General features: G+C 40.9%; 1 protein-coding gene across 4 annotated transcripts in view; it reads left to right on the top strand.

Annotated features, from left to right (window-relative positions):
• The window catches only part of plxdc1 (plexin domain containing 1), a 256,512-nt gene that overhangs the window by 133,838 nt on the left and 107,101 nt on the right, over positions 1 to 15,573 (top strand). For all 4 annotated transcript variants that reach the window (XM_058793071.1, XM_058793072.1, XM_058793070.1 and 1 more), the window contains exons 3-4: positions 8,125 to 8,268; positions 8,458 to 8,527. In XM_058793071.1, coding sequence (XP_058649054.1) covers positions 8,125 to 8,268; positions 8,458 to 8,527 — 214 coding nt within the window. The remainder of the gene's footprint in view (positions 1 to 8,124; positions 8,269 to 8,457; positions 8,528 to 15,573) is intronic.

Here is a 15,573-nt window from a genome sequence, read left to right as displayed (position 1 = left end):
AAGCCACGTACAACGGGCACGCAGTGTCAGGGGTATGGATGGGTCCCCAACTCAGTTGACATATAAATTGCCTCTAGTTGCTGGCAGTATGCCTTGCCCTGAGCCGCCTCAGAGGGTGCTTTCGGGGCAGGGACGTTCTGGTCCACACGGACAACACTGCGACCACTGCGAATATCAACTGGCACGGCGGTTTTTCGTTCCCGTCGCATGTCGCAACTCGCCCGCCACCTCCTCCTCTGGAGTCAGAAGCATCTGAGGTCCCTTCGTGCCATCCACATCCCAGGAGTGTTCAATCAGGCAGCCGACGAGTTGTCTCGAGCTACACTTCCAGGGGAGTGGAGACTCCATCCCCAGGTGGTTCAGCTGATTTGGAGGCGGTTCGGAGTTGCTCAGGTAGACCTGTTTGCATCTCGAGAAACCACCCACTGCCAGTTGTTCTACTCCCTAGCCGAGGTAACGCTCGGCATGGATGCACTGGCACCCCGCTGGCCCCGGGGCCTGCGCAAATATGCGTTTTCAATAAAAAAAATTGCACAGCTCTGCCACTTGGGGGGCGCTTTAAGACTGAAAAAACATAAAAACAGCTATAACTACACGACCGTTAGTCCGATCGACTTGAAAATTGGTATGCAGCATCTTGGTCCAAAGGGGCACCGGTGTATATGAGGTCATTTGATTATCTCATAAAACATGGCTGCCATTGGCCAATTAAATTTAAACACCTATTAAACAAGGTTAACGGAAGTCGATCGGAACGAAACTCGGTGGGCATGTTCAACTCATGGCCCTAAAGGTCTGTAAGAATTTTTAAAGAAATCGGCCACTAGTTGGCGCTAACGAGATTTTTTGGCTCTGTAATCACGTGGCGTTTCACAAATCCACACAATATGTGTATCATTTCATAGATCTCCTCATAATGAACAAATTTGCCTCAAGAACTACTGCTGTCAATCAAATCGTTCATTAATTATTTACAAATATGTTAAAAACCTACTTTTGCAAACTAGTCTCTGTTTTTTTGCTCAATTTCGATCAAACCACTGTAGTAATAATCTCTGGACTCTCTAGATCAATAATTATCGAAAAAATTTAGAATTTTGTCCTTTGGTTAGCTATAACTGGCTCATTTAAAAAAGGAGCGTGGCCACACATACCCAAAAGCCTATAAAACCTAAACAAAAACTTGAAACTTTACGAAGGTTGGTGAAAACATGTGTCACATGACTGTTAACAAGCATAAAAAGTTTCATGGAGATCAGACCATAGGTGGCGCTATAACAGTTAAAAAGGCCTCAAACACAATATTTCTATGGAAAATGAATGAATGAGGCATTTATATAGCGCTTTTAATGTGTATTGCAATACACCCAAAGCGCTTTACAATCATGTGGGGGGTCTCTCCTCATCCACCACCAGTGTGCAGCATCCACTTGGATGATGCGACGGCAGCCACAGGACAACGGCGCCAGTGCGCTCACCACACACCAGCTACATGTTGAGAGGAGAGAGGGTCATAGAGCCAATCAAGTGGATGGGGATTATTGGGAAGCCATGATAGACAAGGGACAGTGGAGGGAATTTGGCCAAGACACCGGGGTTACACCCCTACTCTTTACGAGAAGTGCCATGGGATTTTTAATGACCACAGAGAGTCAGGACCTCGGTTTAACGTCTCATCCGAAAGACGGTGCTTTTTTTACAGTATAGTGTCCCCGTCACTATACTGGGGCGTTAGGACCCACACAGACTGCAGGGTGAGCACCCCCTGCTGGCCTCACTAACACCTCTTCCAACAGCAACCTAGTTTTCCCAGGAGGTCTCCCATCCAGGTACTGACTAGGCTCAGCCCTGCTTAGCTTCCATGGGCAACCGGTCTTGGGCTGCAGGGTGATATGGCTTGTTGACATGACCTCAAACTGTAGAACATGTTCATATATTCACACAAACACTAGGTCTTCATATCATATGATAGAACTGCTCATTCTGAACAACTTTGCCTCTAGGACTAATGTTGTCAATCAAATCGTTCATTAATTATTCAGAAATATGTTAAAAACCTACTTTTGCGAACTAGTTTTTGCTCGATCTCAATCAAACCACTGCAGTAATAATCTCTGGACTCTCTAGATCAATAATTATCAAAAAAAAGTCGAATTTCGTCCTTTGGTTAACTATAACTGGCTCATTTAAAAAGTTGCCGTGGCCACACATACCCAAAAGCCTATAAAACCTAAACGAAAACTCGAAACTTTACGAAACTAGGTGAAAACATGTGTCACATGACTCTTAACAACTATGCAAAGTTTCATGGAGATCGGGCTATAGATGGTGCTATAACAGTAAAAAAGGCCTCCAAAAACACTATTTTTCCATAGTAAATGACCTCAAATTGCAATAAAATGTTCATAATATTCACTTATACACTATATCTTCATATCATACAATAGATCTTCAAGTATTGTTCTTTAAGTATTTGAGATTATTTTAAAAACCTGCTTTTGTGAACTAGCCCTCAGATTTGAACTGAAAATCAATCAAATCAGTGCAGTACTATTCTCTAGACTCTCTAGGTCAATAATTATCAAAAAAAAAAAAAAAAAAAAATTGATAATTTGCATTTGGACAACTATAAAATGGTCATCTTATAATATGTTCTTTACATAGTGATATACCACTATAATGGTTATAAAGGTTAAAAACAGTATTGTATGAGAAATTGCTATTTATAACCACTAGATGGCAGCGGAAGACCACTAATGGGCTTATTAAACTCTCAAACAGAACTGTTCATAGCTTTTCTCATGGAGATATTATAAAATCACTGTTATAACATTTAAAATCAAATTTAATTCAAGTTTACCATTTTGTTATGTCAGTTTTTACAATTTTGCCATATTATGATCACAGAGAAATATAAACTCTTAAAAAGAGAAGACTTGCAAAAACCTATCATTTATTTCAAATATCTATATCTGCAACAAAATGTGTGTGCATGTGAGTCCGTGTATGAGTATGTCTCTGTGTGTAAGCGGGCTTAATGATTATTAATATGATAGTTTAACCATTTAATTTCTATTTGTGTGTGTTTCTGTGAGCCTATTATCCATTTCCAATGTGCTTCACTGTCTGACACTCTGCTGACATACCACTGTTAACATCTTGTTTTCTTGTTGGTGGTGCAGAACAAATGGCATTTACAGAGGTATGCACCGGAACAAACACATTCTTGTTATCAGGTACTTCTGTCAACTGAGTTTCAGCTGTTTGGTTTGGAATAGACAAAAGTTAATCAGCATGACGCCTCCATTCCTCAGAAGCGCCTACATCCACAGTATAAGATACTGGACCACTTTGAGTCGTCACCACTCCCGATGTCCACCTCTCTCTCCCCCTGTAATCATGAGCCAGCACAGCACAGCTACTCCAAACTGTCTTGGCTTCGAATGACCAGCTCAGCGGAGAACCTGAGAGGTCTGTGACAGTCGCACAGCAGCTGTCACACTGGGTTTTAAGGCATCAAGACGTCTGCGCAACTGGCGTCCCAAAAACAACAGGGAAGGGGACTCCTTTGTCGTTGGATGAGGAGTGTTGCGGTACGTCAGCAAGAATGTTTCCAGCCTTTTTTGAAGAGTAGAAGAGCCCTTAGAGACCTTCAGTACTTGTTTTAGCGACTGAACAAACCTCTCAGCCTGCCCGTTAGTTGCCGGATGGTACGGAGCGAAACGTATATGGTTTACATGGTTGGCCTTCAAGAAATTGGCAAACTCCTGAGAGACAAACTGTGGTCAATTGTCACTCACAAGGACTTCAGGCAAGCCATAATGACTAAAGAGGTTCCTCAGAACTTCAATTGTTTTTTCTGCTGTCGTTGATGTCATCAACTGCACCTCAGGCCTATTTGAATGAGCATCAACCACGACTAGGTACATGTGACCCTCACACGGCCCAGCAAAATCTACATGTATGCGCTCCCATGGTTTGCTTGGCCACTCCCATGGGTGGAGGGGTGCTTGGGATGGCATTTTCTGTATTTGTTGACATGACTGACACATTTTCACTTGCATTTCAATGTCAGCATCAAGACCCGGCCACCACACATAACTGCGAGCAATGGCTTTCATTCGGACAATTCCTGGGTGGCCAGTGTGCAGCTCCTCCAGCACTCTTTTCCGCAGCTTGTGGGGAACAACGACTCTCATACCCCGCATTAAGCACCCGTGTTGAACAGACAGTTCATTGTGCTTAGAGATGAAAAGTGAGAGTTCATCATTATTAGTCAGGCTGACAGCTTGAGTCCCTTTCAGAACCATTTCGACAACTGTAGACAAGGTAGAGTCGCTCATAGTCTCATGTCGAATATCAGTGGCACTGACAGGGAGCTTCTCCACCTGTCCAAGATAGAACAACTCTACAGCATCCCTTTTTTCTTGGTGTTCTACTTGTAATGGCAGACGGGAAAGACCATCAGCATTTGTGTGATGTTCAGCTCTTTTGTACTCGATGGCGTAATTGTGCGCAGACAAAAGTAATGCCCACCTTTGCATACGTGCCGCCACCATAGATGGAATTCCATTTTGTGGTCCAAAGATCATAGTAAGGGGGCGGTGATCTGTGAAAAGCGTGAATTTTCATCCGTAGAGATACTGATGGAATTTCCTGACTCCGAAAACAATTGCCAGAGCCTCACGCTCAATCTGCGCATAATTCTGTTCTGCCTTGCTAAGGGTGCGCGATGCGAAAGCTATTGGCTTTTCTTCACTGCTGGGTAACATATGGGAAATGACGGCACCAATGCCATAAGGTGATGCATCACACGCAAGTCGAATTGCGTTCTGTGGGTCGTAGTGTGTCAAGACATTTTGTGACTGTTCCTTTGCCTTTTTGAATGCCGCATCACACTCTGCAGACCACTGCCAACGTTTCCCTTTACACAGCAGGGCATTCAAAGGATTCGCTATAGTCGCCAAATTGGGTATGAATATCCCATAATAGTTTAACAGGCCAAGGATTGATCTCTGTTGTGTGATGTTTGATGGGGTTGGAGCATCGACAATGGCACTTACTTTTTCAGGTGACTTGTGCAACCCTTCAGCATCAATTATGTGACCCAAGTATTCCAATGAATCCTTGAAGAAGTCACATTTCCCCTTTTCAACATGCAAACCAAACTCCTCCAGGTGTCCAAGGACTGCATCCAGGTTTTCCAAGTGTTCTGCTTCCGTCCGCCCGGTAACAAGAATGTCATCCAGGTAGCAATGAGCATTGGAAAGACCTAGTAATACTTGGTCCATAGCTCTGGAATATGGCTGGGGCCGAAGCAATCCCAAACGGAAGGCACTTATACTGGAATAGCCCTTTCTGTGTGGAAATTGTGAGGACCTTCGTGGACTCCTCCTCAACCCTCATTTGGAGGTAAGCATGTGACAAGTCCAGTTTGCTGAATCATTGTCCTCCCGCTAATGAAGCGAACAGGTCCTCAATACGTGGTAACGGATAGTGTTCAATGTGAAGGACGGGGTTTATCGTCACCTTAAAGTCACCACAGATGCGCACTGCCCCATTTTTCTTTACAACAGGGACTATTGGGGTAGCCCATTCGCTGTACTGTACCGGTAACAATACTCCTACTTCTGTGAGACGGTTCAGCTCTGCTTCAACTTTTGGACACAGAGCATATGGAACTACTCTGGGCTGACAAAACTTGGGTTTGTGTTCAGGTTTCAATGTTATTTTAGCTTTAATGCTCTTCATTTCCCCCAATTGTTTAGAGAAAACAGCGGCACGTTTCTGCAGAACAGCTTGTAGCGCCTTCAGTTTGACTGTTTTTATTTCTTTCCAGTTCAGTTTAATCTGACGCAGCCATTCTCTGCCATAGAGTGGTGGATAAACCCCTGCACGACATACAATGGAAGAACAGCTGTCTGATTGCCCATTTTTACATGAACATCAATTACACCTTCAGGGCGTAATGCTTCTCCTGTATATGTTCGAAGAACAATGTCAGTTGAGCATAAGGGCAGGCGTTTCAATATTCTATCATAAGTCTCTGTTGAAATCAAAGACACTGCTTCACCCGTGTCTAATTCCATTTCAAATGGCATTCCTTCAACTTCTGGTTTCACAATGATACTGGACTTTTCTCCTTGCTGTGACAGTTTAAACAGAGCTAACTCAGAGTCTGTTTCATCATCACTAGATGCTGCATCAGCATCAAGGTGGTGTACACTTCCTTTTTTAACATAGCCTTTCTGCTTAGTTTGTTTCGTTGGCTGTGCAGCTTTTGCACTTTTTCCACTCCTTGCTTTACTGTCATTTTTACTCTTCCTGCAAACACGACTGATATGGCCCTTTTTTCCACATGCATTACAATTTTTGTAATTTTTGTAATAAAGACAGTGTTTTTACTGTCAGTGATCCGCTGAGTTTGTGTGCTTCGAGTGACGCTGTTTTCTATGGACACTGCCAACTCCACCGCTCTTTGAAAGGTCAGTGTAGTTTCAGTCAACAAGTGCTTTTGTGTAGCCTCACTCTTCAAGCCACATACAAATCTATCGCAAAGTGCATCATCCAAATGTCCCCCAAATTCACAGTGTTCTGATAGTCCTCTAAGCACTGCAACATACTGTGTCACCGACTCGCTCTCCTCCTGATTCCGCCAGTGGAAACGAAAGCGTTCCGCGATGATCAGGGGCTTTGGAGAAAAATGTTGCTGTAGCGTGTCTGTGATGTGCTTAAAGCTCTTCTCTCTCGGCTTATCCGGCGCGATCAGACTTCGGAGTAATCCATGTAATCCGATCACGCTGAGTAGCACAGGCACTTTCTTGTCAGCATCAATACTGTTAGCTTCTACAAAGTGCTCAAATCTTTCAATATAGGTGGTCCATGGTTCGACACTTTCATCAAAAGCTTCCATATGGCCTATAGTAACAGCCATTCTAGCTAACCTAGCTCACTTTAGCTACGCAGAGAAAAGAAAAGTTCAGGTGCGCCTAACTACTCACGATTCACTGTGGTAGCTCCATGAAACATTAATCCACCTCGTCGCCAAATATGTTATGTTCTCACTATCATAACATATAGGATACAATCTTGAATGCACTACAATAAATAACACAGCCACACGTTGGGGTACTTAACTTCTTCACTACGTTTATTTTAAGGAACACAACTAATAATTACTAAAGGGGGGATGCCACCTACAGGCACTATGGGGAATGACAGTATCACATACATAACATCTACTTTTTAACTTTACTTCAATTTTCGCCTTAAAATTACTTATGCATAATCTACTTCTCTTTTACAAGTCATTCCATCTTAAATGATCTATTAAACAGATTTTAAAAACTGAAATCTTGCTGAAATTACATCATCCCATTGCTTATGGATCATGTGTTTCTTTTTCTTTTTTTTTCTTGACATAGTAGGACTATACCAGAAGTATACATGCAGTTGGTCTGATGCTCCATGCTATGCTTTATTTCCTCATTTTGCCGCTGGAGTACTTGGCTCCGTAATTGCTGCTTGCAGCTATATTTATTATTATTATTTACATGGGTAATAGTTGTTGGATAACTTTTTTCTTTTTTTGCTTCAATAAAAAAGGAAATCTGTAGATTCTATAGAAAGAAAACTATGTGTTTACTCAGAGTTTTTGTTTTATTTTGTGAAGATCTAAAATTATTTGGTAGGAAATGAAAACAGAAGAAATCAGGATGGAGGCAAATACATTTTCACAGCATTGTATAACAGTGTTATGTAGGCTAATTATAATAAATATATGTCAGCTTTAAGGCTAATCTATGTTCTGATGTACTAAATGTTTAAAAAAATTAAATTAAATTAAACAGCAGGGAGCACATCTAATTGAGGACTAATCTTTTTTTTTTTTTGTGATCAAATGCAATCAACCAACTAACCAACAAAGCAAATGAAAATATTATTGATGAAGAAAAATATTTTGCTGTGCATTATCCTAATCTGGTTCTTTTGACCTCTTCTTCTTTATCCATCCATTTTTATTGATTAATTGACATCTGGATTTGAGACGGATGTATTTATTATTATTTTATTTATTTTTTTATTATTGGCATCTTTTACATATTCTCATTATTTGTCTCTCAGGAGGACTCCCAGATGTACTACTCCTGGCGTAGTTTTGGTCCTGGTGACAAACGGACACAGGATCTCTGGGTGGATCTTGATTCAATGCATCAAGGACCTGTCAGAGTGCACGCTATTCTATCCAACACACACAGACAAGCATCGGTGAGACAACCACGCAGAGATATTCCTGTATTCTTAGGAAAATATGTACATGGCTCACATGGGCCAAAGAAACACATTTTATTCTAGTTTGTAATTTTGTTACTTAGCATTTTACCTCCCTGACTACATTTCTCTTTTTCTCTCTATTTTGTATCTTTTCTTTTATCATACTCCCTGTCTCCTCACTAGCGGGTGGCACTAACGTTTGACTTCCTTTTCTATGGACATCAAGTGAGACAAATCACCATAGCAACTGGAGGTATTGTATATAGTCTCTGTTTACCTCTCTCCTCCATCAGGCCATTTGGAGCATATCAGACTGGTTTGTGTTTGCCACAGACACTGATAAAATGTCTCACAAGAGCTGCTTCCGTGACATATTTTGTATTATTCAAGACTGGTCAGATCTTTGTTGAAGTTAAGCTTTTTTACTTTTTTCCCTCAATACTTAGGCCCTTTTTTCAATACTCTTCACACAGTGCTCCTAACCAAATTTTAGCTTGGCACAGCAGTAAATCTCATATCCTAAATGCACTGAAACTTCTAAAACACTTTATACTTAATACATTGTCTCAAATCAACTTATTTATGTTGATCGGACATACACAGATACTGCATGCTTTGTTCACACAACTTAATGAATGAACTCTGTAACATTATTCTGAAGCAGGCCTGATTCTATGGGGGTGCTAGAAGGTGCTAAGCAAGAGCACCCTTGGTTGAGGCTGTAAAAACAGGATGTTGGTGAGACAGATTTGGCAAACACTCCAATCCGTATTCATTTGAGCTCAGTAGAGCTTCAAAGGTTTCTATTTGCAAAAGAGCTGCCCCCTAATAGTCGACTAACCGTTAGTCGACGAGAAGAGGCTTGGTCGACCAAAACTTTATTAGTCACTTAGTTGCAGAAAGAAGAAAAAAATCCACAGGCGAAGTCACGCAGTCCGTGATGGACAGATTGTCAACGGCTGGTCTATGTGATAATACAGTACATCGGGCAGAACATCCAAACACTTGCCTAGCATTCATCGACCTCAAATATGGCTTATCATCTGAAATATGTCAATAGCAACAATTTTACATGGCCGCATGTTTACCTAGAAAAATGTGCGCTATTCAAGTGTCTGTGCGGAGTGTGGAAGTTGAATAAGGGGCGCTCACTGCATGACCAACGGGCATGACAGATGGAGGATGCACCAGTGTGGCCATTTGCTTGTAATATACTCCCTTTTGGTCATACAGATAAGAGTAATACATTTTTTGAATCTGTAAAGACTCTATGTTTATTTGTCTGTGCTCACAATAACAACAAAACATTGCACTTTTGTAAAATAATGAAAGAAAACAGGATGTGCTTTCTGCCGTCTCGGTCTCCATGAACTTGAGCGCAAAAGTCTGTGTATTGCCTTTCAGATATGAAAAATGTCTCTTTAGAGAGTGAAATGTCTACTTTTAAATGAACCGATTTAAATGGAAAACAGTGAAATAACTAGTTTATCAATATATTAATAAAATGTTAATGTAGCCTCTTTTTTGTTTTTCACTGACACGTTCATAATCATTAATTCTGCCAGTGTGCTGTGGCAAGCTTTATGCATGCACTTGAGTGTGCACTATTAGGCTATGTAGGCAATTAAAGGCTCATTATTATGATTTAAATGGTTTATTAATAAACGTGCGGTTAGTCAACTAATGCTTAAATGAACGACTACTAGTCGACCATAAAAAAATTATTAGTCAAGGGCAGCCCTAATTTGCAATGTGTTTTTGCAGCATTGAACAATGTAGCCAATCAAAGAGATATATGCTGATTTCTTGAACACAATGGCCAATCAGAGGTGTTTAGGTTCAAGCGTCCCCTCACCACTCAGAAAGTCTGAGTTTTGTTCAGTGTTATACAAGCTTATGAATCCTCTCATTATAACAAAATATAGATATGATGTAAATAATAGTTTCACTCTGCAGAGATATTCATGGATTATAACAACTTTGTGAGATCACGATGTTGGGATGTTCATTACAGCCCTGAATAAATTTCCAAAACGTCTGTAGACATGCTTTACATTCGATGTAAGTGGCCAGTGGCCAGTAACACGCCTGATATACTGTATGTGAGTTCATCATTTTTGTTGTGGGGTATGCAAATAATGATGTTAAGAATAAGCACACTTCTTATAATAATCATAATAATAAAAAATGCATATGAACTGGAAAGAAGTGGTTTGCTCGTGTCGTGTAAAAAATCTTACTGGGATTAAGTCTGGGATTATGTATTTGCTAAATTTGTGTAAGCAGTACACAACAAAATATGCATAATAAAAACGCAGTACGTACCAGAATCTCTGTACGTAAAGGACAAGGCCGAATACCTTTGGTGGATGCCCTTGGTCTTCGGGCCCTCAGACGACACTGTATCACTCATCAGCATGATTCTGTCATTGACATTACTAAATGGGCCCAGGAATACTTCTAGAAACCACTGTCGGTAAACACAATCCGCCGTGACATCTGCAGATGTCAACTAAAGCTCTATCATGCAAAAATTAAGCCATATGTGACCCTGGACCACTAAACCAGTCATAAGTGTCAATTTTTCGAAATTGAGATTTCTACATCAGTTGAATAAATTGAATCAGTTGAATAAATAAGCTTTCCATTGATGTATGGTTTGTTAGGATCGGACAATATTTGGCCGAGATACAACTATTTGAAAATCTGAATCTGAAGGTGCAAAAAAATCTAAATACTGAGGAAATTGCCTTTAAAGTTGTCTAAATCAAGTTCTTAGCTATGCATATTACTGATCAAAAAATAAGCTTTGATACATTTAAAGTAGAAAATTCACTAAATATCTTCATGGAACATGATCTTTAATTAGAGATGTTCCGATACCCCTTTTCCCTTCCCGATACAGATTCTGATACCTAGGCTCAGTGTATTGGCCGATACCAAGTACTGATCCGATACCTGGGTGTGTATCTGGTAATACAGCTGTATGTACTACTAGACCTGTATGAATTGATACAATTATTTTATGGTGTGCTTCACCATATGCTGTATAGATAGATAGATAGATAGATAGATAGATGAAAAATTAAAATGGCACATCTATTTAAATATCTAAAAGTATACTCTTAGCATCAGTCAGTCTATGATAATTATTATGATAATCGAGTATTATTTAATTATATAACTTTAGCAATTAGAATTAGAACTTGGTAACCATGCATGAATACAGTCATTTTAACGGAACTGGTGGTGGTGCTTTTTTGGTCATTCAGTGTTTCTGTAAAATATGGGGGGGAAACTATCAATAATACTGATAAGATAATAATCATACTATGAATTCTACTAAGAACAACATAAAACGCACTAAGGATTAACGAGCTGCTGGATTCATGAATATTAATCACGTTGTCTGCGTTCGCTTGAACTGATTTGCTGAAATCAAACCAGGGACGATAACAGGTGAGCGCCAGCCAATGAGATTGTTGTTTGCGTATTAGCTCCGCCCACTACCAGAGATCCCGGCAGTTCTTAAAAGCTGAAGAATTCCAAAAGGAACTCCGTTCGTTATTCTCTGTCTCTCTCTCTTTGCGTGTGAGGAAAAAAGCAAAGCAACGGCGAGTCGTGCACTTCACACTAGAGCTTACGGTACGTCAAATACAGGTGTGCTGCGCATCCATTCAGATGAACTGAGAAATAGCACAGATCGCTTGACGGAGAGTGAAACTCTGAAGCGCTCAGTCAGAGTTTTCGGAGAGTGACAATTGCTAAATTTATACATAGCCTCCAACTCACACACTGGAGAGTAAAATCTGAGCATTTATTAGCCAGTGGCTAATATTATATACCATTTTGTCGCCCAGGGTGAAGATTTAGTCACATACGCGAGTGATTTACTGGCAATGTGCTACCACGTTTGTATTTATTCTTCGCTGCTCTAAATAGTGGTTGCTTGTGGCAACACAGCACAACTTCCTGTGTTTGCATTCTGAGCAGCGAAGAAGAATTGATTTATGATTTGCAGCGTTAAGCAAAGCTAGCGCGCATAACTATAGGTCTTGTTTAAGAATGGTATCGGACATGGGTTCAAGTACTCGCCGATACCGATGCCAGAATTTTCTGTGGTATCGGTGGACCCTATCTTTAATTAATATCCTAATAATTTTTGGCATAAAAGAAAAATGGATAATTGTGACCCATACAATGTATTTTTGGCTATTGTTACAAATATACCCCAGCGACATAAGACTGGTTTTGTGGTCCAGGGTCACATATGTGAACATGGTCCAGAAGCGCTATTGTGTCCTGTGGGCCAAGGCTCATTTAAAATGGATTGTTTCAAAGTGGAAAACTGTTCTATGGTCAGACGAGTAATCTGATTACATAACTTGCATTACTTGTAATGCTCTACCCCCAACACTGCCTATTGTATTTACAATGACAGATTCTTCACGGAAAGGGAATGTACCACACACCGGAAGTGACGCGGTAAAAGGTGGTGTTGTTGGTGAGCGCGGTAAATTCGTGTTGTGGTTGTGGAGTAAATGCCGTAAATAAAGTTTATGGTGACCGAACATGGACTGCGGCCGAGGGATGTTTTGCCCGTTTTGTGGCAAACACATGAGCAGCTTAAGGCGGTTTTGCTGTACGTGTGGTCAGTGTTTGGAGTTTCTAAAGGACGCGAACCAGACGGAAACACAGGGGACGTCTCGACAGCCGGACAGTGTTAAGCTGCTCATGTGTTTGCCACAAAACGGTAGTGATGTGACGTTCGATACCGAGGCTTCAAAGCCTGTATCAAAAAAAACGAAGCATCTGGCAGTGAAGCACTGTACCGGAGCTTGACTAATTTTGCCAAAACCATGTGATCTGTGACGTCCGAAGCTTCGTTTTCGCACACAACCACGTGACTGCTTCGTATTCCGTTTCAAATAACGCGAACCACTTGCGCAGTTTGAAGTGTCACTCACTTCTTTGATAAGAATGAATCGATATACAAATAAATATATGCATGTGTAGTTTTGTGCATGTTCATTTTGTATTAATTCCCGCTTCACAATCACTTCAGCTGACCATTCCCATAATCTTCTTTTATTTTGATCATTTATGCATATCATATATTCTTGCCTATTTTTTCCACAAATTTATTCACTCATTTATTCATATATTGTACAATGACTGACATGTAAAAGATTAATTTATATAGCGTTAATACTTTCTTTATTTTATTTTCATAGCACAAACTGATTTATTATCTGAAACAATCCAAAAATGGCTGGGTCGTCTGGGACGCAAAGGCAGCTATTTCCACCTTTTGACCACAAGATGTCGTTAGTGTGAATCGATTTGAAAAGCTTCGAGTAATGAACCTTTTTACGATACAGATGAGGGGATGCCTTGGTGCTTCGCAAAGCTTCATTTTTACATCACTACAAAACGGGCAAAACATCCCTCGGCCACAGTCCATGTTCGGTCGCCATAAACTTTATTTACGGCATTTACTCCACAACCACAACACGAATTTACCGCGCTCACCAACAACAACACCTTTCACCGCGTCACTTCCGGTGTGTGGTACATTCCCTTTCCGTGAAGAATCTGTCATTGTAAATTTGTTTCGGGACTGGTAAAAGTGTTTTGCGTCTTGTTAATTTGTTTTCTAAAATGTAAATTTGTTTCGTCCTTGGTAAAAGTGTTTTTCCCATGTAATTGTGTTTTATGATAGGTAAAAATGTTTTCCAAAATGTAAATTTGTCTCGAGCTTCGTAAAAGTGTTTCACACTTTGTAATGTTGTTTTGCACTTCCCGGCCACCGTACTATTGCCATTCTCAGGATATAAATTCTTGGTATCAAGAATTAGCATTTTAAATAGTGAACATTCAATTGTTGATATCAAGAATTTACATTTTTACTAGTGGAAATGTAATTCCTGATATCAAAAATATCCATTGTTACTAGTAAAAATCCAATTGCTGATATCAAGAATTGGCATTTTAACCCTTTAAGCCCTGAAGGCATGTTTGCCTCACTGAAGGTGTTGTTCCCCTTCTAGGGAACTCCAAGCTGCACCCCCTAGAGGGCATATTGGGGAATGCAGCCTGCATGTCTGGTGTCTGAAGCACCTGTGAAACAACACCAATCAATTGGTCCACCTGGCCTGTGACATCATAGGCGGGGTGCCCAGAAGTATAAAAGGGCACCTGCTGAATACGTTATCCTCTTTGCTGTCTTCAGGAGCCGTCTGTTACTATGTGTATCAACCAATTGACACCTGAGGACATGCATGACTTGTGTGTTATGTGCCTGGGGGAGGAGCATGCATGTTCGGTGCATGAAGGCCTCGCGGATCGGGTCCCACTGCTGCCGAGGCACCGTAGAAACTCAGCTCGTGGGGATTGCAGGTTGAGCTTGTGGAGATGTTTGAGAAAGGTATGGATCTTTCAAAAACTTCTGCCATGAGCTCTAGCTTGCAACAAGATCCAGAAACTCTTTCATTGAGTCATCTGATCCTGATAGCAAGCTGCTGTGCTCTTCTAGTTATAATGACGCAGATGAAGAGGTTGATGTGGGTGGCGATGATGATGAAAGTGCGAGCACTGAGTCATCATCGACCACCCCCAGTCACGCATACGGGGATATGTTGGATGTGATGGATCGTGCCATTAAGTGGCTAATGGTGAGGGTGTGGCCGAGTGCTGATACGTAAGGATGCCCCCTGTTGAAGAGACATTTGCGAGCTATCTCTTGCAGGGTGAGTCATCCTCTTTAACCCCCTGGGGTCGAAGCCCGCACCAGTGCGGTCTGTCTCGTATTTTCTTTATGACCGCGGAAAGAAGTAAAAATACTCAGTGAGTTTTGATCGTACAGATAAGAATAAGGTATCATTTGCAACTGCAAAGGGTCTACTTTTATTTGTGTATAGTCATAATAACAACAAAACAATGTGCTTTTAAAAAATAAAGAAAATAAACAGGGTGCGTTCTCTGCCGGCTCTGTCTCTGTCACCTCTCTTCACAGACATGTAAATAAAACAACATGAAACTCCGCGAATATTTGCCTCAAAGACATGAAACTGTTAAAGTAATCCGTATGAAACCAACCAATGTCCAGTTTTTCCCATCTCAACTCATTATCTCTAATGCGGTCATGGCCACGCACCGATCGTGCTTTTCAAATTCAAACATCCATGTGAGATGCACGCATGTAAACGCCCACATCGCCTTCGTGTAAACAAACAAGTTAATCCCGGCTACTTTTTGTTTCTGGAAGAAGACGCGCAAAGAGAAATAATCCAGAATTTA

Source organism: Onychostoma macrolepis, chromosome 12, assembly GCF_012432095.1.
Source record: "Onychostoma macrolepis isolate SWU-2019 chromosome 12, ASM1243209v1, whole genome shotgun sequence".
In the NCBI taxonomy this organism is placed as follows: Eukaryota; Metazoa; Chordata; class Actinopteri; order Cypriniformes; family Cyprinidae; genus Onychostoma; species Onychostoma macrolepis.
Note: the sequence above shows the minus strand (reverse complement) of the source record. Positions and strands in the feature narration are given on the sequence as shown.